Source organism: Pipra filicauda, unplaced genomic scaffold (genome assembly GCF_003945595.2).
Source record: "Pipra filicauda isolate LSUMZ 115617 unplaced genomic scaffold, ASM394559v2 scaffold71_size5581439_pilon, whole genome shotgun sequence".
NCBI classification, from domain to species: domain Eukaryota; kingdom Metazoa; phylum Chordata; class Aves; order Passeriformes; family Pipridae; genus Pipra; species Pipra filicauda.
In genome coordinates, this window is record NW_024104887.1 from 3,767,385 (window position 1) to 3,793,170 (window position 25,786).

Below are 25,786 nucleotides of genomic sequence, written 5' to 3' on the forward strand. Positions count from 1 at the left end.
GGGGGTGGGTGAAAACCTGAGTGTCTGCCTGTCAACCCACACAGGAAAAGCTTTGCAGGGGGTGGGGGGGGCAGAGGGAAGCTCGGCACATCCAGAACGCCAACTGGTTGGAGCAATCAGATTATTTTCCTCCCATCCCAGGCTAATTGGAAATTAAACCAAGTGTGTAATGGAGTTAATGAAATACAATGTTCTGCTGCTTAAAACAGGAACCTCTGGCTCACCATGCCATTAAAACGACGAGGAAAACGAAGAAGAGGAGGAAAAATTAAGGGGCTCTGAAGAGATGCTGAGGAAAGGCAGCATTCCCCACACAGCTGGAGGCTCCCATCCTCCAGGGAGCCAGGCACCACATGATGCTTTTGGGAATGGAGAGGTGCTGACATTTTGAAGAGCACTCTGAGCTCGCATGTCATAAAGCACAGGCTCCCAGATGGGATATTCAGGGTGGGTATTTTACCAGGCCACACAGACCATGCTGTGTGCCCAAAAGCTCCCTAACGAGTACTAACACAGACAGGCTCTTTCCAGATTATATGACTCCTACTTCTGTTCATATTATGTCTTTTATCTACAAGCCTCCTTTACTTTGCTTCCCTAGAAACGGCCCATGAGCAATTAAAATTACTTTTTAAAAGTATTTTATAATTAAATTTACAGAGGAAATTCTTCCCTGTGAGAGTGGTGAGGTCCTGGCACAGGCTGCCCAGAGAAGCTGGGCTGCCCCGTTCCTGGAAGTGTCCCAGGCCAGGCTGGATGGGGCTTGGAGCAACCTGGGATAGTGGGAGGTGACCCTGCTCATGACAATGGCTGGGACTGGATGAACTTTAAGGTCCCTTCCAACCCAAACCATTTGGGGATTCTATGACTATAAAATGGCTCAATCAGGCAAGTCAGGGAGCCTTTAGGAACCTCACACTGGTAATTCATGTAATATGTATGGAGCCTAACAAATCCTCAGTTTCTGATCACATCCTAAAAACTGCCTGGGTGGGGAAGACCTCCTGGCTTGCTCTTTGCAAGTGGGATGAATTTTTATGGAGGTGGCAACCAAAGGGAAGTCAAGTGTTATCCTTCCCACGGCGTGCTTGCCCTGACTGGTTTTTGCACTTCCCTGCAGAAAAATGGCACTTTGTGGCAGACTAGAACACCACTTCTGCTCTCACATCCCTGTAAAATCAGGATGTGTTAGCTGTAAGATAGGAAAACATGCTTCCCCCAGCTGCTGAAACTCTTGTGGTAGGTGGGCAAGAAGCTGTTCAGGGATGGCTCCATCTCGAAGGGTTTCTCCTTGGCACAGCTGAGCCCCCAATACTGGAAACTTAAGTCTATAGGAAGACACAGAGGGTCTGCAACTCCCTACTCCTCTTCCAGGAAACACCATGGTGTGATCCCAGCCTGGATCAGGCACCTATCATACACCAGGAAGGCTTCTTTTGCCCTTTTTTTTGTTTGTTTGTTTGTTTTTTTTTATGTAAGGCCCTTTGCAATTTCCCTTGCAGAGGTTCTCGCTGGCACCATCCAGTGGCAAACAATCCAAGCTGCAACCGAGGAGAAAAGCACCAGCTAAAAAACCCTCACAGAGCCCTGAAAAGGGGGGTGCAGAGTTACAAAACATCACAGCCACAGCGTTTTCTGACGAATGGTGCTTGTCAATAGCCAGAAATGCCTGTTCCGATTGAAAATGTAACATGTAGACACATGTCAACAAAATTCCCAGCACCCTGATTGATGTGAGAGATCCTGGAGGGATGTATTTGGCAAGACAAATGCTTTGGAAATTAGGCATATACTGGTGGCTGTAATTGGAAGGAGACAGGTCTCTGATGGATGGATTTGTCAATTAAGCTTTATAAATGAGGGGTCTGGGAAGACAGACTCTGTGGAGCCATGGAAATTCATGTATTATCATATAAACTCGTTGCATCTCTGCTAGAGCTGAAAACACAGGGAAAAGCAGAGCTTCGATGGAAGATGCTCAAGATCCAAATCCCTCATCCACAAGCCTACCAAAAGCAAAGAAAGAATCAAATCCCATATACAGGCTGGAAATTCCCTCAGACCTGTTCAGGATGACAACCTGGAGAAAAAAAGAGCTACTTGGTAAGTCAGATTCCAGCCTTCCTCTGGAGAAGCTGTTGCAGGAGCTCATTCCGGAGCCAAAACTGGGTTTCATCAGCACAGCAAGCAGGGTCAGAGTGGGTAACCAGAAGTTGTGCCACCAACTACAGACATCAGCTCTCCCTTCTCCCCCAGTTCAAGTTCCTGCTCTCCCCTGGCAGTCTCCCACTCTCAAGCACCCACCACACACATTAATGTAGCCACTGTTTATACAGTGGCTCCTCCATAACCTCTCCCTATTTCCTTCCCAATTTGCTGCTGCTGGCTGGCTGCTTACTCTGCAAAAAGTGTTGCTCTCCCTCCTGGGCAGCCTCGTGTAAACAGCAGAAACATCCATTAAAGAGCTCCAAAGTGTTGCCACCACTTTTCAACAGCCCTAAGCAATGGGCTCATTCACTGCAACATATCCATCAGTGGGTAAAAGAAATTCCGCCTACAAATGCCATCAAGTGTCTCCCAGAAGGAAATATTTTCTCCACTTGCAGCACAAACAGATTAAAAACCCCAAACCACACACAAGGCCAATAGAGACATGGTTGGGGGACTCCAAGATCCAGCCTGCATCTGCAACACCCACGCTGCAAAGTGGAGGGACATTTTTTATCCAGAGGGACAGACAGAGTACCCTGGAGCAGCCCCAGGCTGATGAGAGAGCCCACAGTCACAGCAATATTCAGCTCCATACTGGGATGTGAATTTTCCAGTCCTTTCAACCTTCATTAGCAGGAATCATGAACTCACCCAGCAGTGGTGGTTCACTCCTCCCACTTCATAAAGCATCAGCTGCACAGGGAAAACACACGGCTGTGAGAGTCTCCATGAGGGACAAGTGCTCTCCTGTGCCCGTGGAGAAGGTGGTGTTCCATTCCCTGTTGTATGAGAGAATTCCCACATCCCTGACTGCCTCCCACAGACCCCTTTTGGGACTCAGAGGATCACCAGTTTCCCCAGACTTATTACACAGAGAGGGATTAAAATTCCTGCAGAGTACTCAGAGGAGGACAGCCCAGGAGACAAAACCTGCTTCTGTTTCTAAACTGGCTTATTCCTCAGGACATCACCTCACAAAGACATACAGCTTGCCAGCTGGGAGGAAAAGGAACAAAAGGAAGACCTTCTTCCTCCACAGGGTCATCCAGAAAGCCCCCCCCCCCCACTGTGAAGTTCTGGCAGAGAGGGAACCCCCATCACTTGCAGGCAGAGCAGGAGGGACAAGAGAGCACTGGGATCTCTATCAACAGGTTTTTAGTCTCATCTGTGAGCTGTAGGAACTCAAAACTGCTAGAGGGACCTCGGTGCACCTCACCACCCCCTAGATGTCAGATCTCAATAGATTTCCCTTCCTAGAGTGGTTAATGCTAAAGGCAAAAATCATCCCAGGCACAACAGAGTTTAATGATCTCCACACACTTGGTGCATTTACTTATGTGATCTCAGTTTACTCCACGTTGATTCACAACAATGTTTCTCCCAATAAACTGTGATGTGTAGATGGTGTAAAACAAGACATTCTGTTGGACAGCACAGAAGTGCTACGTCTGTACAGCCAACAAGAACACAGGAGCAGAACAGCCACACCTGAAAAAGCCCTGATCCAGCACATCACAGTGACAAAGCAGAATGTGAGGAAGAAGAAATGCTACAGGAAGGAGTTAAACACTGAACAGCACCTAGAAAATAAAAGGGAGAAGGTGACATCAACTTAAGCCATGTGGATAACAGACAGACTGATATAAGAAAACTATTCCATGGGTTAAGAGTTACCTTGGAAGGTCAAGGATTGAAAATATTTGGACAGAAAGGTTGTTCCATGCAAATATTAGAAGACCAGTAAGGTTTAAGATGGATTTCTTCTTATGTTTGTCTGCTAATATTTACATTCTTGAAGAAAACCAAGTGCTGGGATAAAAGCCAGGAGGGAACTAGTTACAAAATGAGGTGTCTAAGGGCGTTCAGCTTTGGTTCTGCTTTAAGCTGCTGCCATCTCGTGGTCTGCTCTCCCTCACCTGGGCTCAGCACTTCCAACCACAAACAGTCACCGGGTCTTGTTCAAAAATGCCAGAACAAGACAGAATCAGGAAAAAGAAAAAAAAAAAGGGTTTTCCAAGACTTCAGAGAGTCTCTGGTCATCAGTAGGTGTGTAACAAACCTACCTCTCTCACCCATCTATTATCTACTGCTGCTGCTGGGTGTGAACAGTGTTCTGCAGCGACCTGGAGTACACAAAAACCCTGGGATGTCATTTTGGAATTGCATTTTGGTTGGAGTACGTGGATTGTGGAAGCCATTCAGTGGCTTCTGAGTGGCACTATGCCCAAGTCACCAGTGAGAAAGGCACTGAGGACTGAGCAGGTCCAGCAGCCCAAAGCAGCCAGGCCCCAGCATTACATTCCTCCAGACCTGCTTTTGCTTTTCTTGCAAGGAAATGAAGAGCAAAAGAGAAGGGTTTGCCTTAAGACAGCCCTGGGAAGGAGTGAGGGCTCTCTCTAGGGAAGGATCCTCTTTGGCAGGATCCCAGGTGACAAAGGGCAGCCACGAGCACTTCAGACCCATCTGTAAAACGAGATTAGAGACTCCTGCCACAATCAAACTTCTGCAGTGCAACTGAACTGTGCCCTTGCAGGGGTTATTGGCCCAGTGCCTGCACAAGGCAATACATGTCCAGGAACTGCTGACATGTCACAAGTCATCAGCCCAGCTGGTACCTTGCCATACATACCCACATCACTATATATGCAATTAGAGGTTTAAATTAATTCACCCAGCAGAAGCTGCAAAGCCATACAGAGATTTTTTTCAGAAATAGCTAGTGAACTACCAGACTGAGGTGTCAGGCCTTTAATCTCAACTACAGCCAGCTCACCTGGAAGGGTGCAACACTGCAGCTGCTCAGAAGATCACTGAATGTGAACTAAGGCCACATCCTGACAACAAAAAGCCCAGATAAAAGGGGCAAACACCTTGCCTGTGGACCTGCAGCACCTCCACAGGACTTCAGTGCCCTGAACATCCCCAGTCTGTTACCTTATTAACACAGTCATGCCAGTACTCAAAAAATATAGAAAAAAACCCTCAAAACAACAAAATGTTTCTGACAAGGTCACCTCCCAACTTAGTCAGACATCGTTAGGACGAAGGTGATCTGAGCCAACAGAAATATGCACCCTGATCTCTGCATAATTATAAGGCAATTAGCAAGCCACAGATGGAGATGTTACTTTACCAAGCACCCAGCTAGAATGCTTAGTGCTTGCTCATGTCCTAGAGGCAACCAATTACAAAACCATAATAAAACCCTTCTTGGAGACTATTTTTCAACTGCAGCCCTTTTTAGCTCCTGCTCAACATCCTCATTTCTCAGAAGAGAGAACAAGTGTGGATTTCCCATCTAAAAAATTCTGGTTCATTAAGTGTCTAATGCTGCCCATTTCCACAAGCCATCGAAAGAGGAGAAACATTTATAATATAAATATGAATGAGCTTAGATAACAGGTTCCAATGATTGAGATGCACCATCTATAGAGGAATACGCCATAAGGATTGATCCCTCAGTACCATTTTTCCAGCAATCTTTCTTTTGATAGCCAATACTGATACACAGATTTTACTTTAAAAGAGCTCCCAGGCAGGGCTGCATTCCATCTGATCAAGGAAAAACAGCTTAACAAATATCAACTCACACAAAAATATAATTTATCTGGCAAACACAACCCCTGGTCATCTGGAACCCCACTGGAGTTTCACATGGAGAAAGCAGCAATGAGATGGATGGTTTGACTGGGAAGATGAACCTTAATTGGAGCTGGATAGTTCCTGTACTTTTGACAAAATCAGTATGCCACAAAGGCATGAATTTCAAAGGGGACCAAAGGAATAAACTTAACTAGAAGGAATGTCTTTTTCTACTTTGTAACCAGATTAAATATTGTATTAAATCAGCAGCTATAAGAGCCTCAAACCTTTGATAAAAATCTCTCCCCATGCACCCTCAGGAATCAAAAACACAATGCTCCATCCACAGTGAAACCTGGGAAACCAGTACACAGAACACCAGCTACATGATCCTCTCAAAGCCACACACCACAGGCCTCTCCATCACTATCACTCCTCCAAACTGCTTTGTCCTGCTGTGAATCCTCAGTTTTGGGAAGAGCAAGGTGAGTGCAACACGAGGCAGGTACTGGGATCCTGCACAGCTCCAGCAGCTGCAAAGGTTCTGCTGCCTCAGCCCACCCTCGTTACCACCAAGGAGCTCATTAGTTGTGCTGATGGTTTATTGGGACTCCCAGTGCTACTTTTGGAGGTTTATTTAGCAAATGGAGCATGCACTGCCCTTTGGTGTTTTTCCTCTTTTCTTCATTAAGTCAGTATTTAAGTTAAAAGCATATCGGTGCTCTCCTGTCAGCCAAGGGTCCATTCACCAAACCTGTGAGTTCCACTGAGATCAACGAGCAGAAAGGGAAAAAAAACCCCTTATTAATTCTGAAGTACCACATCCATGTGGCTGTGACCAGAAGAAAATCAGAGCTGGAACCCAGGCTAGGAGAAGAGGAAGTTCTATCCCTGTCCAGAGCACATTCCATTGCTACCTGTGAGCTGGTGAATGCCAGGGCCAGCATTTAAGTGGAACTAAAGCAACCCAAGGAAGTTCTTTCAGAGGCTGCAAGGCACACACTCTCCCACATGGAATTAACCCAGCAGGTGTTCCTCTGTGTGACTCAAAGTTGCCTCGACAGAGAGAGCATCTTCAAGGAGTCATCAATATTCATACAGAAACCTGGCACGAGAAAAAAAATCAGGGAGGCAGATAAAAAGAACAGCTTGTAAAAGAGCTGGATATCAGAGGCAATAGGTGTGTCTCCTGACAGACATCTCTGCTCAGACTGGTGCCTGTGAAAGTCAGACATCTCTACTTTTGTTGTCTCTAGAAAGTCTTACAAAGAGCAATCAGCAGCCTTCACTCCAAAAGAGGATGGCACCTCACCACCTGCACTTGGTTTATCTAACCTGCCCAAGACAGCTACAAAAGCAATTTGCTTTACATGCACCATGGAAAGAGCTGTCAGACAAGCCCTAATAATGTGCAATTATGTCTTTAAGCAGAGTCAAATCAGATCTGTGCTCTAAAAGAGCTAAAAAAGTAGTGGTCACATCCTTAAAGCCTGAGTTACACTGAGCTGCAGTTAGGATGATACATATGGATATGCTCACTGGATTCCAGTAGGTAACAGCAAACAATATTGAATGACAGGATTATGCAGTGGGACAGTTCAATCCATTGGCCACCACCTTTTAGTTACAAAATAATAGCAGAACATGCCTGGCTTGGAAATGGACCCTTCATCAACCATGATTAAATGCTGATTTAGTAGGTAATTTACTCCTGTGAAATTCTTGGTCATGATCTCCACCTCTGCTCTGACGACTCATTTAACTTCATTAAAAACATTAGCATTGATTTTCTCCACTCATTACAAGCCAGTGGATTTATCTGCATTAGTGAATGAATTCATCCAACCTCTTATTCCAAGAAGAGCCAAAGCCTGCAGGAAAGCAGTTACTACAAGCTGTCACTGAGGAAGCAGCATCAAATATTTCTTGCTGTTCTGACTCACCTGACCAGGAAGTTACACTTTTGCTGCAGCACTCAAGACAGGCAAAACAGGCAAAAGCCCAAACAGATCTAACAACAGAAGGTATTTCCTGTTGTGATATATAAATAATCGTGATTCGTGAAACAAATGGGTGATTATATCAAAATAAAACAAACGGATTGTAAAACTTAATTACACCCCCATAAAGAAATAAAACAGACCCTTACAAGGTCAAGAGGCCTAAAACCTCCTTACTATCCTAAGAATAAAATATAGTAGAACTTTAAATCTTTAGGCGCCTGTTCGTCCAAGAATGCATGAATTATGACTGGTTGTAGAGATAACCCTTTTAGCTTTAGCTGTAAGAAAACCCATATATTAAATACTTAGCAAAAACCTGTAGAATGTATATGTATATGATATAATCAATATGCATGAAGTAGCTAAGATAAATACTAAATGTACCCTGTAGTAGGTGTGTGCAGATTTGGGAAACTGGGCCCATTTCTGTCACCCAGCCGGCTGCTTGCTTTTACCATATAATAAACTATTATTTGAAACTTATAGAAACTCGAGACTTTGTTTATCACACTGTTTTCTGAGGCAACAACTGCTCTCTAACCAACCCATTCATCACAGTGCAGCAGTTGCAATTAAAGACCCTTCACATTTCTGATCATCTGCCCATTAGACACTCGAGCAGAGCGCTGGAAATACGTTACCATGGGATTGGAGTCTGCAATCAGGTCACGCAGAGAATCCAGAAATCCTTGGTCCTCCACCATCTGGGCGTTGATGTCGTGCAGCTTTGCCACACAGACAGCTGCAGTCTTCCTGACATAGGGGTCCTCATCCTTCAGACACTTGCGGAGGGGCTCGCACAGGTACTCCGTGATTTTATCCACCCTGATGCACCCCATGGTGCGCACGGCCAGGGCACGGATCAGAGGGTTTGGGTCCTCACAGTCCTGCAAGGGGACAGAATACCCAGTAAACAAATCTGCACCACCACCCACTGATGCCTTCCCTGCAGCCAGAGTCAGGCTGTTCTTGCTCAAGAAGCGTTCTCTCTGATGACACGCTAAAAACCAGGCAATTATTTCAGATCGGGGTTAAAAGGTGGCACTGGCTGGTTCACAGAAACATTTTATGCTATCTCGAGATGTTTTCAGGCTGTGATAGCTCGTAAAATTGTGATCTTGGTGTCCCTTTGTTCTCCCAGGAAAAGCTTCTTTCAACATGATCCAGCAGCTACAGCTAAGCCAGAGAGGCAGCTCTCACCATCCAAAATCACAGGCAACCCTCAGACAAAAAAATACACTGACTTCCAGCCTTACTGGCTTAAAGAAGCAAGAGATACAATGGGAAAAGTCAACAACTAAACACAATGCAACAGCCATCAAGGCCTGTGCGTCCCTTAAGTTTGTAACATATGAAGCACTAAGCAAAGGCTGGTCTAGAGGTGCTTTTCTGAAGAGGAAAAAGCAAAAGCAGACAGGAACACAGCACTTCATACTTCAAGACTACAGAATTTTCCATACATCCAAACCATCCACATCTCTGAGCTCCCCTAAAATCAGCCTATAAAAGGATGGTTGCAGAATGGCCTACAAAAGCATAAGGTCCATTTACCTTTCGCTGTTTAAATTTCCTACAGCTGATAAAACACTTTTAAAGCATTATAGGAGAAGTGACACCTCTTACCAGTGCATTCCACACCTTGAAGTGTGAACTGGGTGTGAAGTGCTGAGTTAGTGCAGACCAGTGTCAACACTTGCTCTTTACAAAGACTTGTCCCTCAACTTGCCAAAAGGGACACCAGACATTTCCTTGCAGGGAAAAGCATGAAGATGGAAAATATCATTAAGCATGAAGATGGAAAATATAATTTTGTTTGAGCCCATTCTAACAGAATTACACAAAAACAGACACCAATATTCTGTCTAGACAGGAAGACAGGGACGCCCTTCTCTGAGGAGAACTGACCTGCTCTCAGCCTGCTCTCACCTCTTTCTGCCTCAAGAACCATGACACAAAACTGGAACTCAATGCCATTCCCCAGTATCTCAGATTTTATAATACTCTACAAGGAGTTTCAAACTTCTTCTAACCACTGGGTTTCATCTTGCACAACGTGAAATAACATTTTCTTGATAAGTAGTGGCAACTTGATGACAGAACTAAAGGCAACACAGCAATCAGGCTGTTATTTTTGCACTGAACTGTCTTTTGGTTTCACCACAGATAAAGGTTTTCCACACAGCTGGAACATTCAAACAGGAAGCAGATATCTACACATCAGAGATACTACAAGGGCTGGGAGATGAAACAGATAAAATCTGTTAGCCAACACCAGAAGCTGGGAAAACAATAAAAGCAGCTTTCCCTGGAGTCATCTCTGCAGTAACAGCAGCAAGTGAGGGAAAGGAGCCAGAACTACTGGGACTCAGCACGAGCCCAGCCCAGAGGCTGAGACCAAAAGCAGAGATAAACAGCTCCCAGAGGCTAATGGGCAAAGGAGATGTGCTGGCAGCCACTGTGCTGGGCCATTTTCTGGTGAGCCCTGGGAGCAGGTTACCTTCACAAAGCTGTTGACAGCCATGATGGCCATGTCTGGCTGACTTTTGGCATAGTTCATCAGGTACAGGTAGACCAGCTTCTTCAGCTCCAGGTTGTCAGTCTGCATGCAGTTCACAACATCAGGAAAGAGTGAGCTGGATAGACAACACAGGAATAAGCAAAAATACAATCACACAATTGCTTAGGTTAGAAAAGACCTTTAAGTTCAGCTGTTAACCCAGCACTGCCAAACCCACCACTAAACCCTGTCCCCAGGTGCCAGAACTACATGATTTTTAAATCTCTTCCAGGGATGGTGACTCACCACTGCCCAGGGAAGGTTATCAAAATGCAATATAAACCTTCCTGGCACAACTTGAGCTGTTTCCTCTTGTCCTATCTGGGAGAATACACTGACCCCATCTCACCACAACCTCCTGTCAGGGAGCTGAAGAGAGCAAGAAGGTCTCCCCTGACCCTCCTTTTCTCCAGGCTGAGCCCCTCAGCTTCCTCAGCTGCTCCTGGTGCTCCAGACCCTTCCCCAGCCCCGTTGCTCATCCCTGGACACGCTCCAGCCCCTCAATGTCTTTCTTGTCATGAGACTGGACACAGAATTTGAGGTGCCTCACCAGTGCCCAGCACAGGGAATGATCCTGGTCCTGCCTGGCCACACCATTTTTGTTACAGGCCAAGTGCCATTGGCCTTCTTGGCTACCTGGGCACACCTTGGGCTCATGCTCAGCCACTGTCAACCAGCAGGTCCAGGTACTTTTCCAGCTTTCCAGCTGCTCTGCCCCAAGCCTGGAGTGTTCCATGGGATGGCCTCAGCCCATCCATCCAACCTGTCCAGATCCCTCTGCACAGCCTTCCAGTCCTCCAGCACATCAACACTCCCATACACAAGAGAAAAAGCAAGAATTCACAGTAGGCAAAAGGGATACTAACAATATCAAGGAAGCCAGAAAAACTGGAGTTCCACTTTAAGCACCCTGCTGTCCAACAAAAGGTCACCTTCCTTCCCAAAACAGTTTGCAATGGTTTTTATTATAATCATTTAATCTCTTCTAGGGCTCTAACATAGGTCAGTTCTGGAAGAGGTGAAAACTAATGCCATTTCCTAAATGTGTTTTAAATGGGGAGTTCACCAAACAAGGAAATTCTACCGTGCCAGGCCTGGGGGTGAACCCACAAGAGGAAAAAAATGTTGCTTAAAAATGTTTTGGTCACGCAGGACACTTACAAAGAACCTGCCAGATTTCAGACTAGTGAATTCTAGGAGCTTAAACACTGACAAGCTGGGTTTCACTCAAATGTCAAGCAGCAATCTGTAAACAGCACTGCAGAAGAACACAAAGATGTTACACAAGGATCTCTGCAGCTCCCAGGTAAAGCTGTAGGGATCTAAAGGTGAAGGGTAAGTGCTGTCGGCAAAAAAAAGATCAGGTTTTTTTCCTTCCAGTTTACATGTTCCTTCATTCTACGATGAAATCACGATGCTATATTTGCAACCTTATCCTGATTTCCGTGGCAACAGACCACGCTGCTGCCACGAATCCAGGACTGCTGGGACTTTCTGGTAGGCTCCAGTAACAGGAGAAGCTGGAGGGAGAAAGCATTCACTCAAGCAGGTTTTTTTGGTTGTCTCAAAGACAGAAAAGTGTGCTGGGGATAGTGCTGCAGAGGGTAAATGCTGGTGCCCTTTGAGACACAGGTTCAATATAAAAATCGCTCGTTTTAAAACGTAGCTCAAATCTGTGCCACGGCAAGTAAGGCTGAGAAAAACAAGTGGAATTACCTTTGTAACAGTGAAACCCAGGATAGCAAGCAGGGAGAAAACATCACCTAAAGTCAACATACAAATTGGTTGAATTCTGGATGGGTTTAAACAAAAAGGGCTATTGGCACTGGGCTAAACCAGCAGGGAGAACAGTTGTTTGTTTTGCTCTCAGTAACAGGAAGGAGCTGGAGAAATCTGTGACAGGCACAGCACAGGCAAGGACACATCCAGCCTCACCAAGATGCCAAACTCAGAGCTGTTCCATGGACATGTGTATCACTATACCTGACTGAGTCCCAGGACAACCAGAGCTGCCAAGAGATACAAGTTGCTTTTACCTGACATCCTTCCCCACAGTCATGGCTGCAATAACCTTCTTTACAGCTTCTTTCCTCTTCTCTTTCTTTTCATTATTGAGTTCAGCCTTCAGTTCAAAAATCTCTCCTGGCAGAAGACAAAACAAATTGAGCCTCTTGGGAGAAGAAAAGGGTCTCGCTACAGGGATAGTTCAAGAGTGAATTTTTACTTTCCCAGCCTGTTTTCCCCATAAAACTGGTGCAGCAGCACGAGGAACCTGTCAGACCTTATGGACAACATAAGAAGCAAAGCTGCAACACTCCAGGGAATGATAGGGGTTACACCTTGCTGAGGGAAAAGCTGTTAACAAGAACGTGCATGTTGCAGCTCTCCCACTTCCAGAACACCAAATCACATCCCTGGGGCATGTTTCTCAGAGGCAACTATTATGTAACCAGGATGAAAAGATATTTGGAGATGCCAGATTCGTGCCTGCAAGAAAAAAAAAAAACTAAGCTAGGAATTTTGCCCAGACTTTTTAACTTTTTTTGCTCATCATTGCCTGCTTCCTGGGAAAACTGGAGTGGAGCCCACATGCTGTGGTTGAAACAGGAAAGCATCTATTTAGTCCAGTGGAATAAATTCTTTTCAAGCTAGAAAGACAGAGCTACTCCTAACAAAAGCTGCATGTAACACGGCTTGTCTGGATTCCAAGGTTGCCAAAGCAGCCTCTTCCACAACACTAATTCTTCCTGAGATTACTGCATGGAAAGTCAGTTCAGGCTGGGTCACCAAATTGGCAAAACAAGTTTATAAAATAAAGCAACATGTGCAAAAGACTGTTTATCAGGCCTGTTCCAGACAGAGCAAGTGCTATGAGAAGGATAATGCTCCCAGCTGACAGACAGCTTTCCCCAGGAAGGACAGCCAACTGTATTCCCAGTGGAAGCCACAGGCTGAGGACACATTACAAATATCAAAATATTTCTGAAAAAATACATTCCAGCCCCAACTTTCAATTCCTACACACCAATGCCACTCTGCCAGAGCAGCAGCAGTAATTGCTGAAGAGCCTGACACAAAGGGCTACCAGGCACTTCAGAAGGGAAGAGCAGTGGCTGTTCTGCAGGATGCAGTGGAGGGACCACTTGTCATCCCTCCTGCCTGAGGGAGAGACACTGGCATTACTCACCCAGAGCTCATGCCCTGGAGCAGAGCTGAGCCAGCAGCAGAGCTCACCAGAGCCCAGACTATGCAGGCTGACTTCCTGCAGCTACCCCAGAAAAACCTGCCTTTAGGACTGAATTTACAGACAGCTGTGCCTTAGAAAGATGTCGACTGCATTAGCTTTATTTATGAGCTCATTCTGAAGCATAATGAAACATAAATAGATCAACAGTGTAGGTTTTTCCCTGGCAAGCATTCTTCCCCAGAAGCACCCAGACATTTTAAAAAGCAGAGGTTAATGCAAACAATTCTCCACATCTACTGGAGAAGGATGAGCGACATCAGGCTCAAACTGCACTCAGAGACAATGTTTTGTTTAAGAACAGGTCAGAAAATAAAATTTGTCTGGGACAGTCTCAGCAGAACAAGCCCAGCTCCGGAGCATCTGAATGGATGAAGTGTCCTCAAAGATGTTTTCCAGGCTTCCCATTTTTGAGGGCAGAAGTTTGTCCTGAGGTGAGGTGACCACCACACCTGCAGTAAAGTCACAGGAAAGTCAAACAGAGCAGTGCAGCTTTGGAGGGAATGGCAGTAGGAAAACCCGTTATCTTCACTTGATGTAGAGTACCCTTATACCCAAAATATTAAATGCCTCTCAATCAATTTAATCCTGTGATGCCCAAAAGAACAACCATCCTCAGTCTGGAAGTTGTTAACCCATAGCTAAAACTTTGTCTCTGACCAGATCTGCACTCAAACCCCAATATTTTGCTCTCTGATCCTTAAAAAAGCAGCAATTTGGGTCGTTTTGTGCCTCATAAAACTGTACAACACACCAGTTTTGTCTTTTGTCACCATGTGACCTACTTTGGAAGTTTCTCCCTGGATGATTAAGAAGAGAAACAGGGACAGAGCTACCAGAAAAGCACAAGTCCTTCTGCATGCAGTTAAAAAAACCTGTGTAAAAATAGCCACCCACCACCTCCAATCCACTGCACCAGCTGAACACCAACCTTTTTTATTGGTCGTGAAGTATTTGGAGTCCGTCATGGTTCCAGGTCCTTAAAACACCTGAGAATGACAATAATAAAAAAAGAACAAGTCAGCTCCCAGAGCTGTGAGATGGCAACACCCAGTTTGGGAGGCAGGAACTCGCAGGGAGGATGGTTGGTGAGGGCGAGGGAAGAAGCAAACGCTTTACATCCACAGGCACAAGTTTCCCAATCTTCATCCTGCACCTGCTGCTGGAATTTCCTGGCAAAACCCAGGGATTTAAAGGGCTCAGATGAACAGTGCTGGTGAAAATACAACAGCCTGTGGCGGATGGGCTGGGAAAGCTTTCCAAATTCCCAGTCTCAGAAGGGAAAAGGGGTTTTTTAACTCCTTACAATCAGCAGATCCTGGTGTGTTCTGCAGCTCTGCCTTTCCCGGGTATGCTATTCCATTTTCCAAGAAAAAGCACATTTAGTATCTCGCCTGGCAGGGAGAACTCCACGTTTCAGACAAAGGAAACTGTCATCTCCCCCTAACGATATTTCCCTGTGCTGCATCTTCATGGAAGGCACAATTAACCCCACTTGCAACACCCACCCCCAGGCCTTTCGTTTCTTTCCCTCCTTTTGTTCCCAGAAGATGCAAAGCAGTTGTGGGTTTGTTTTCTTTGTTGTTTTTTGTTTGTTTTTTTTTAAAGAACAGCCATTACTTTTCAGTTCTCTCAAGCTTGAAATCGAAATCTTTCTCTGTCAAGATCCAACACCCCACCTCTGAGACACACACCAGCTTATTATTTCAGTGCTGCACTGCTTGTTTTGTGGGCAGGACCAAAAAATGCTGTTGGGCCAGCAAAGTGCTCAGCAGAGCCAGCAGAATGGTCTCGCCAGCACTTCTCTTGCTCCACTAAATTATTAATGCCTTGGAATACAGAGATTGCCCAGATGTATGTGGATATCCATCATTTTATTCCGATAAATGCCAGCTCTGTGACAAACATGACTCAAAGAATTTTCAAGTACTGGCTGAAAAACAAGCAGAGGAGTGGGCAGTTTGACTGCTCTTGATGAAACAGTCTGTATCAGCACTAGGAAATTTGACCCTAAAACCAACTCAAAAAAGGCTTTTTTCCCTCTCTTACCTCCTTTTTCTATTTTTTTCCCCAATTCTCCTTTTCTTACACATCCTTCCATGACCTTAAACGCTGCTAGCAAAGCACTAAGTCATCTGTTCCCTAAATGCTGCCTGTCTTGCCTCTAAACCCTGCAGGTCTTGCTGGCTCAGCAACAAAAGGACCAGCACAGCTCTGAACTCCAAGACTCTGCCCAGCAGTGCAACCAGCTGGGTGTTCCTTAACACTTTCCTTCCTCATCCCTTAACCAACCCCAACACCGTGACCATTCCTTTGCCCCCATCCACCCGGAGCAGTTTAACACCTTGGCAGTTGAATTCCCAGCAGCAGCTCGGGGGTAATTCCCCAATTCCCACCTCCTTCTCTGTGCCCCACATGGCATTGCTGGGATCACCTTGCTCAACTGCCAAACAACGGGATGAGGAACAACCTGTTGCTCTTCCCAGTTCCCTGGAGCTCCTGCTTGCCCTGTGGTTACTGCCACATCCTAATTAGGCAGAATTACTGCGTTTGGGTTTGATTTGTCTCCCTTCCTGCTCCAAGCTGGAGAGCAAACTATGTCTGGAGGCAGCTCTGGAAGCACGTTCCTCCTGCAGAGGAGGTTTAACCTCCTTCCAAAACAGAGGCTGGGTTGGGAAAGCCACACGAGCCCCAGCACTGCAATTTTTTCCAGCAAAAATATCACAGCCCCCCCTGACAGCAGAGGCTGCTGTGGGGCCTGTTTTGTAATTAAAACCAGACCCTGTGTACAGCTGCAATGTTACTGTGGCACAGTCCTTTGGGTTTGAGCCCAGCTTAAAAGATGACTTAAATGTTTTTCTCTATGAGAGCACTTGGCACAGTGCCATGCAAAAGGCATTGAACGTGGCCTCAATGTTCTTTGTTTGCATTATATGTGGATTTGTCTGCCAGGGTCATCTCTCCCAGCTGAGCTACTCTAATACAGCTTTAACTGGGGCCAGAGCAGCAGATTAGAGAGCAAATCGAGGAGGAAAAAACCCAAACCACCATAACCATCATCCCAGTTGCATAAAGCCCCACACACAGAGGGAGGGACCTCGCTGAATTTCAGGGATGATCATTAAATCCCTAAAGCAGGACATTTTGCTGTTTTTCCTCCCTTCAGATCACATACTTGGGAACATGAAGAATCCTAGAAACACTCAGACAGGGCCAAGCACAGCCCATGTCTTTACAACCTGCTTTGACAGGCTGTAAATGAGAACTGACTTAGGTCAACAACCAAACCACCCTATTCCAAGTGCACCACAGGATAAAGCCTTTTTCTCCTGAGCACACACATTTTTGCTCCATGTATGTCAGGGCTTGCTTTGCACATTGCTCACAGACAGCTTGCCAGCAGCACTGAGCATTATCTCATCACTAACAACCTCAGCATGGTTTGCAGCAAATGAAAGCAAAACAGCCCAGATATTTAAAACACTGCTGTTTGTATCCCTCCAGAAAATACCAGCTTCCTGGACACAAATCTAAACTGCAGGGAGCCAAGATAAATTATGACAGCATCATGAACAACCTTGTATTTTTAGAAGAAAATCCACAGCAGGTTACCCCCTCCTTACTATTGTTTGTGTCCAGCCCTTGCTAAGGTGGAAACAGGTAAGAGGTGTTCAAAGCTGACAGCAAAAGGCTCCTGATCCAACCCCAGCAAACAAGAAGACAATTAATACAGGAATTGCTCCAGAAAGGTCCAGCAGTTCTTAATGCTACTTATTGACATTTAAATGCAGATTGAACCAAAGCCATGATTAAGTGAAAGGACTAAGGAACCATCACAGCCAGTAAGATAAACCTCCTCAGCCCAAAACTACACAGAAAACTGGATCCTGTGTCTGACCAACACCTGCTTTACCCCACATGTGGCTCCAACAACAGCCTGATCAGCTCCCCACCACTCATTCCACACAGGGAGGAGGCAGGTTTAAGGCTTTGGGATAGATCCAAGCTCCCTGGCATTGAAACAATCCACTATTGCACCCCCAAATCTCTACAATGATCCCTGGTTTAACTCCAGTGTTAAGTGGTGCCACCCATCTCCCCTGAAAAGCCTCTCAAGGAGCCACATGACAGCCCAAGAGTGGCCCAGAGCCACTGGAACACCAGGAAAATAAACAGGACAATGGAACATGGATGGCAGAGGCAGAGCAGTGCCGAGGTTCCAGAAACCTGCAGCTTGTGCTGGGGCAGGGAATTCGTGGTGCTCCCCCCTCCACTCTCAAATGCCCTCTGCCTCCTGTCACCTCCCAACTCCTTGGAACCCCCCTCCCAGTTCTGCTGCCACCCCCACACCTCCAGCAGGACTCACAGCACCCCCTCCACACTCCCCTCTGGTACCCCAGTACCCCCCCTAAGCCCCCGTCCACCAGCCCTTCCCTCTCGGCAGCGTTCCATGGATCTCCCCAGAATTCCACAGTCGCAGGAGCATTCCCCACCAATCCCAGCTTCCCTCCCCAGCATTCCCAGCCCCAGCAGTGCCTGCCCAGTCCCTCTCAGCACTCCAGCCCTCCTCCCTGCCTGGCCTCACCAGTGTCCCAGTAGCTTGCTGTGTTCATTCCCACCCGACTTCCCTTCCCCAGTCCCACCATCCCCCAGCACCTGCCCACCCACCACCCCCAGCCCTGTGTCTCCTCCCAGTAGCTCTGCACCCACCTGCCCATTCCTCCCAGTGACCCCCCCATCCTCTCCCAGTACATCAACAGTGCCCCTCCCAGTGCCTCACCAGCAACCTCCACGTCCTGTTCCAGTCCCCCCTCCCAGCTCCTCCCAATACTCCACCAGTGCCCCTCACCTCCACCCAGTATCACCTGCCAGCGTCCCCCAGTGCCCCTCCCCACCCTGTCCCAGTCTCCCCTCCCAGTACCTCATCAGTGTCTCTCACCTCCTCCCAGTATCTCCTCCAGACCCTCCCAAGACTCCACCAGTGCCCCTCCCCACCCTATCCCAGTCCGCCCTCCCACCACCCCACCAGTGCCCTCACTTCCTCCCAGTGCCCCTCCCAGCACCCCACTGGGGCCTCACCAGTGCCCCTCACTTCCCCCAGTATCCCCTCCCAGCGACCCTGCTGCTCCTCCCAGTGCCCCTCCCAGCCCTCTCCCCGTCCCCTCTCCCAGTATCCCCTCCCAGCATCCCCCCAATACTCCACCAGTGCTCCTCCCCATCCTATCCCAGTATCCTACCAGTGCTCTTCGCCTCCTCCCAGGATCCCCTCCCAGCGCCCCCCCCCAGTGCCCCTCCTCACCGTTACCCCAGTCCCCCTCTCAGTGCCCCTCCCAGTGCCCCTCCCGGCCCCCTTCCAGTCCGTCCCAGTCCATCCCAGTTCCCGGCCCCACTCACGGACCGGACTCACCGCTGCGGGGGCGGTGGCGGAACCGGAAGCGGCGGGGCCGGGCGGACTCGCGAGCAGCGAGACCAAACCCTCCCACGCCCAGAGCGGCCGCGCCCCCCCACCATAGAGCGGGCGGAGCGCAGACCGCTCGCGCTTCCGGGTGGGCGGGGCGGAGCGGTGCCCGTGTGGGGCGCGGCGCGGCGGCTCCCCCCGGCGGCGGGGCGGGCGCGGTGGTGCGATGGCGGAGGTGGGCGCTCACCTCACGGCCGCCCCGGCCGGCGGGGACAGGCCGTCTGTGTTCGAAGCGGTGGCCCAGGACAGCCTGATGGCCGCCGTGAAACCCGCCCTGCAGCACCTGGTCAAGGTGAGGCGGGCCGGGCCGCGGGGGAGGGCACAGGAGCGGGGCCGGGCTCCTCTCACTGGCAGTGGGGCAGTTGTGACTCTCCCGAACCGGAGGCGTCGTGTAGAGCTGTAGTAAGTTATAATTTAGCACAATACTCCACTTTCAGCAACTTCCCGGTGAGGGTGGTGAGGCCCCGCCACAAGTTGCCCAGAGAAGCTGTGGCTGCCCTATCCCTGGAAGTGTCCAAGGCCAGGTTGGACGGGGCTTGGAGCACCCTGGGCTAGTGGAAGGTGTCCCTGCCCATGGCATGGGGTGGAACAGGATGGTCTTTGAACCCTTCCAACCCAAACCATTCTGTGATTCCTTCTATGTCCCCTTTCACAACAGGTGCTTGCTGAGTCCAACCCTGCCCGGTACGGCTCCGTGTGGCACTGGTTTGATGAGATCTACGTCCTTCTGGATCTGCTGCTCCAGCAGCACTACCTGGCCAGGTGCAGCGCCTCCTTCTCCGAGAACTTCTATAGCTTGAAGAGGATCCCGATGGGAGAGGGCACACGGCAGGCCCTGGCCACGGCTGGCCTGCCAAAGAGGCAGCACTGGAAATCTCTGCTCCTGCTGGTTCTTGTTCCTTATCTGAAAGGAAAGCTGGAGAAACTGGTGTCCAGCCTGAGGGAGGAGGATGAGTACTCCATCCACCCTCCATCGTCATCCTGGAAGCGCTTCTACAGAGCCTTTCTAGCTGCCTACCCCTTTGTAAACTTGACCTGGGAGGGCTGGTTTCTTATCCAGCAGCTGTGCTACATCCTCGGGAAAGCTCAGCATCATTCCCCCTTGCTGAGGCTGGCTGGGGTCCGCCTGGTCAGGCTGACTGCGGAGGACATCCAGGCCCTGGAGAAGAAATTGTCTGGAGCCACCTCAAGTCAGACACACAGGTATGTCAGAACCCGCTGCTCTTCAGGGGGTTCCTTGGCTGTGTTAATTTTGAGGTGATGCTGCAAAGCAAAACTCCCTTGTTCTCCAGAAATTCTTCAATACGAAGAATGGCAAAATGTGCTCCAAAAGGGAGTATTGTTAGTGAAAGTAAGGAAACGAGTAGCAGGGATTAGCTTAACATCTTGTGGTAATGACATTGCAGGGTTTGGGGGGTCTTTTGGGGCATTCCAGCCTTTACCCTGTCCAGTCTTCACCTGCACTTTTCCAACAAGGAAATTAGACTGCAGCAATGTTGCTAAAAGGACTGAAGCTTAGCTCTTTGATTTTCCTGAGCAGCAGCTAGTCATGACCACACTTAATATTCTGTAAAATGGTCAGCCATGAGTGGTCCAAGTCCCCTCAATCCAAACTCTCTTAATTTAGACTTCTGAGCGAAAGAAGATTTGGATCTTTCTTAAAATACAAAGAATCTGAGAGAAACATCGTAACACATGCCTCACTACAAACATGGGACACGCTGATCAGCTTCCTCAGCATTAAGGAGCTGTAGGAAGCAGTGACTTCCCAAGTACTTTTTTCCACGGTTTCTAGATGGATAAATGTGCAGTGGTGACCATCTCTCCATACTCTTCTCTCTGCCACAGCTTTACATCACGAGTGCAGCTGGCACTGAGAAAAGCTCTGGGTGGCATCGCCTTCTCCCTCTCCACCGGGCTGTCCGTCAGCGTGTTCTTCCTCCAGTTCCTGGACTGGTGGTACTCCTCAGAGAACCAGGAGACCATCAAGTCTCTGACAGCTCTCCCAACTCCTCCACCTCCTGTGCACCTGGACCACGAGCCCAGCTCAGCTCTGCTGCCCAAACTGAAGACCGTGTGCCCCCTGTGCCGCAAGATCCGCGTGAACGCCACGGCCCTGTCCACGTCCGGCTTCGTGTTCTGCTACCGCTGCATCTACAGCCATGTGAAGGCTCACCAGCGCTGCCCTGTCACAGGCTATGCCACAGAGCTGCAGCACCTTGTCAAACTGTACTCCCCTGAGAGCTGAAAGGATGCTGGGAGCCTCCATCACCCCTTCTTACATCCCAGGAATTCCGGCCGCTGCAGCTCCTCAGTGAGCTCTGCAGCTCCTTTGAATTTGGTGGTCCATCAGTTTTGCTGCCTCTGTGCCTTCTGGCAAGGCTCTCCCCTTTGTTGATAAGCTGTTCCAACATCCTGTGGCAGTTCCAGAGGGATCAGGCAGCCCCAGTCTGTCAGACAGTACAGAAATGCCTTCAAAGACCAGCTGAAAGGGAAGGAACATTGATTTGGATAAGAAGAATGCAGATGTGAGGATCAGAGACCAGCACTGGTAAAAGTCCTGCCCGAGGGCACGAGCCAGCAAATTAAAGAGGTAGGGAAATTCTCTAGGAGAGTTTTTCTTCCCTTAGCAGCTTCCCAGGCCGAGCTCTGGCACTGGGGCTTGTCAGAGGTGGAGATGAGCTTAAACCTCTGCTCTGGTCATGCTGCCCTTCAGCCTCCTGCATTTTCAGGCTACTCACCCCTGAATTGAGAACATCACACCCCTAATTGCCATCAGTAGTTCTAAATTAAGACTTCTGACTCGTTAAAGGAACAAAAGGTCATGTGTACAAACAAGGAACATTACATTTTCTGCACAAGGGAGGAAAATGACAAACCAGATTAAAACAGAAGCTGCCAAATGGTGAGAGTTGCTTTTTGTTAAATAAGTCTTTGCATTCGTTATTATCTGCTTTTATAAAGCAAAATTCTTTCTTGATTGAGAACCTAACTTAATTATTTTCTGGTTCCAATAGAGTTTGCTCCTCTGGGGGCTCTATTTACATAAGAGAGACCAGACTAAAGCTGCTTTCATCTTTTCATGTGATGATAATGGATGTAAGATTAGCATTTTGTAAGCCGAGAATCTCTAAGTATGACATTGCAAATATTGCAGTCCCAGCCATGTAGCATATTCTTATCAATACAAAACATCCTTTCACTGAACACAAGAGGCAAGAAAACCTGTGTGCCATGGCTGGTTCCTGCTTGACAGCTGCAAGGTTTTTTCCTGACTCTAGGGAGCAGCAGTGCTCCGGACATCACAGTGACAGTGCTTACAGAACACAAGAGCAAAGTTTGCTGCACAAAGTACAAGTCCTTTCCAGATTAAGAGATATCTTCAGACATTTAATCCACTGAACCAGGCATCTCATTTTCCCCCCGCTTTAGCTCTGCTTCAGAAGATAAAAATCTCCAATATCCTCCCTCACCTGTAACTAAGATAGCAAGGTTACTGAATAATGGGGGAAAATACAGTAATTTGCATCCTCCCAAAGATGCTCTGGAAAACACCTATTGTAACAAATGAGATTTGTCCCCGACACTTGTCTTTTTATCTCTGTACAACTTCCAGACCCTTCTACCTGTGCCACTATGGAATAACAATAAAAACTGTCTCATTTCTCCTTTCTCCAGTAGTTACAGGATCCATGAAGACACCTCTCTCCCTTCAGAGAGCCAGTAAGAGCACACACATCTTACTGGAAGAGCAGTCCCATCAGGGTGTGAGATTATCTGAGATTTTAAATCACTCTTCAGAGGGTTGGCCTTGGCCTGGGTATTAATGTCCTGGTGGCTCCAGTGCAACTGCTCATTTAAATAAGGGCTGAAGCCTTTGACTAATGATTCAGTTTCACAAGTGGTTTATTTTCCTTTTGTCCTTCCTATGCTTTCCAAATTATCCATCTGCTGCTCAGGGAGAAGCTGGGCAGACCTGGGACAGAAGACTGACCAATGCTGACTCACCCGCCAGCACTGCAGAGCTCTTGGGCAGGTTCTGCACCATCCTCCCTCTAATCCAGAAGGATTCATTAAAGGCCAAACAGCACAACAGGGTTGCCTGATCCCACACTGCTCCAGGGCCTCTAGACCCCCTTCTCCCAGGATTAATCTCTTCTTCTCCCCAGAATGCCCACTGCCTGCCAGGCCCTGGCTGCCTTCCACTCCCCACTGCACAACACCCTGTCCCTGCCAAACCTGGATCTGGCCAACTCCACAGCAGCTCCAAGACCTCCACAGAACACCCACGCCTAAGCCTCACAGTTCTGAGCAGCTGTGATTACTCTTTTGAACATTAAATTGCTCTTTAAATTAAATTTTACTCCTTAATTGAGTAACAGGCATCGAGCCCACAGTGGTGACAAGACTCAGCAGTCAGCCGGTGGATTTTATGTGTTCCTGTAGATGGCTGCAGGATGCCAGCTTGCATTTGACTTTGTCAAAACCTGTCCTTAGTAGCCAAATACATACACATTTATCAGGTTTAATGTTCTAAAACAAAACTACAAGACCCGTCAGGGTTATAGAAAAATTCCCATTTATCTGCTTTTTAACTGTGATAGTGTTCTTAAAGCCATGATGGGCTAAAGATAGACAAGAGGAGTTTTTTTTTCTGGTAACACCAACTTTATTAAGCCAACCTTTGGACTCACATACTAATTTGTGTCTTACATACAGTGATGTATCATATATATGCCTTCAGAATGCTTAGTTTGTGCTTAATACAATTTCACCAACATTAACAACAGCACTGGAGCTGCCCAGTACTTCACTGCCAGAACTTGACTTTGCAAGTCTGTTAACAAATAATTAGTGAACCTGAGGCACATTCACAGCTCATCTACACGGTGTTCAAAAAGGAATGTATTAGCAACTTATTTCCTTAAGAGAAACCATGTAGCTTTTCCTGTTAAGGGAAAAACCACCATAACATACTTCTAGGTATATATTCCCCATAGATGCTTCCTTCTCCACAGAAAGAGAGAAATGAATATAAAGGTGTCAACAGGACCTGGAAAAGAACAAAAAATTCGGTTAGAGAATAGCTCTCCTTCATTCTCCTTGCTTAATTAGCCCAGCCTCTCCTCCAGCCCCAAAGGGGCTGCACTTCATCAAGAGTATTCCAAAAATACTCCTGGCTCCGTGCTGGCAATCGCTAGATGAGAATACAGCTGGACAAACTGCTAATGAGCATCTACAGGACAGGCAGCTCAGACTCCACCCTACAGAGAAGATATAGGGGCAGAGTATCTGGAATTTCATGAGCCATGTCATATATACGAGACAAAACAAGAAACCCCCCTCACTGCAAGCTCAGTCCTAAACCCAGCATTGCAGCAAGACACACACAAACCCAAACAAGTATTTGCACCACTCATTTTTCAAATCGAGGTTTTCTTTTTCTACCACTAAAAATTTTGCTAAAAATTCTTAATTTTGCTAAAAATTCTTTTTTTTTTTTCTGGGGGGGAGAGGGCATCAAAAAGTTTCAAGAAGCAGCAAAGCTGTTTCCTCCAGACGAGCTTAGCCTAAAGAAGCTCAGAGAGAAGATTAGGTGATCATGCCCTGGTCAGAGCAGAGACACGGAGCCTCGGCAATACCAGTTCAGACTATACTTCGCTCATCATTGCTTTGGGCAAGTCTATTTCCATTCCGTAAGGAGCCTGATCCCAAGTTAGCAGTAGGTGGTTTCCTCCTTCCTAGGAGGAGGAGCACGTGTAGCAGGGGAGCTCAGGAAGGGAGGGACATCCCTGCTAGAGCCAAGCTGGGGAAGGCCGGTGACGAGTGGGCATTCCAGGGTCAGGAGAGTCAGTACCAGGCTCTACAATGAGGAAAAAACCGTGTCATACCCATGAATGCCGCTGCAATCAGTGTCGCTCTCCAGGGGTCCAGAGGCATGTTTTGATCCCTCGTGCCACACGTTTGCACTCTCCCATCTCCTTCCCTGTATTTTTCCCCCAGGCTCCTGCAGCTCTTCAGCTCCCAGTTCTTCTGCCCGCGTCCGCCCTAACCCAGCCCCGCATCCCCCGAGCCCTCCCCAGATATCCTCAGGCTCAGCCTCCCGGACCCCGCGCCCCGCAACACCAAGCCCTGAGCTGCCCCCGGCCCCGAATCCCCGCTCCCAGCCCCGAATCCCCACTCCCGGCCCCGAATCCCCGTTCCCGGCCCCGTTGTCCCGTGTCCCCTCACGCCGCTCTCGGCTCCCCCAGGCCCGGCCATGCCAGGCCGGAGCCACCCGCCTTTGTCCCACCCCCAGTGGCCAACAGCCAATGGCAGCGCGCGGCTCTGCCGGTGGGGCCTGGCGGGAGCCAATAGGAAGGCGCGTTACAAGAGCCGGGGGCGGTGCGAGCGTTTCCCGCCCAGAGCGGTCTGAGGGGTCCTGAGGGAGCGGGCGGGCTCTGTCAGTTTAAAGTGGCTGTTATGTCTGTGGTTTAGCTAAAAAAATGCCAATAAATGGCTTTTACATAAGTAGTTTCCCCACTCAGTTTCAGGAACAGGATTAGTATTAGGATTAGTAGAACCCAGTTGCTCCACAGAGAAGCTTCAGTGGGAGAATGAAAACTTCGCCCTTTGATACCAATGTCGGGTTTTTGTCTTGGTGTCAGAGATGTTGGTTAGATAAAACTGTACAGAGTTAATGTGAAGTGCTTTGGAAAGGCAGATTCAACATCCCTAAAACTGGGTATCCA

The 25,786-nt window shown here is 47.9% G+C and overlaps 2 protein-coding genes and 1 non-coding gene across 5 annotated transcripts in view; 1 reads left to right on the top strand and 2 right to left on the bottom strand.

The window, feature by feature from the left end:
• The window catches only part of AP2B1 (adaptor related protein complex 2 subunit beta 1), a 79,188-nt gene extending 60,121 nt beyond the window's left edge, over positions 1-19,067 (bottom strand). The window contains exons 1-5 of one of the 3 annotated variants that reach the window (XM_027725890.2): positions 19,005-19,066; positions 14,529-14,586; positions 12,390-12,495; positions 10,294-10,429; positions 8,438-8,683 (exon numbers count right to left, since the gene is read on the bottom strand). In XM_027725890.2, coding sequence (XP_027581691.1) covers positions 8,438-8,683; positions 10,294-10,429; positions 12,390-12,495; positions 14,529-14,565 — 525 coding nt within the window. In that variant the 5' untranslated portion in view covers positions 14,566-14,586; positions 19,005-19,066. Of the gene's footprint in view, positions 1-8,437; positions 8,684-10,293; positions 10,430-12,389; positions 12,496-14,528; positions 14,587-14,903; positions 15,013-19,004 lie in introns of those variants that run through there. The other 2 variants (XM_027725892.2, XM_027725891.2) reach the window with 2 other exon arrangements.
• Positions 19,068-19,147: 80 nt separating this feature from the next.
• Positions 19,148-22,728, top strand: PEX12 (peroxisomal biogenesis factor 12). Its single transcript, XM_027725999.2, has 3 exons — positions 19,148-19,347; positions 19,714-20,258; positions 20,904-22,728. The coding sequence occupies exons 1-3, from the start codon at positions 19,222-19,224 to the stop codon at positions 21,301-21,303; spliced, it is 1,071 nt and encodes a 356-aa protein (XP_027581800.1). The 5' UTR covers positions 19,148-19,221; the 3' UTR covers positions 21,304-22,728.
• A 1,903-nt stretch (positions 22,729-24,631) lies between these two features.
• Positions 24,632-24,729, bottom strand: LOC113990507. The gene has a single exon (XR_003541641.1). It is a non-coding gene; the product is annotated as a Z30 small nucleolar RNA (small nucleolar RNA).
• Positions 24,730-25,786: the final 1,057 nt, after the last annotated feature.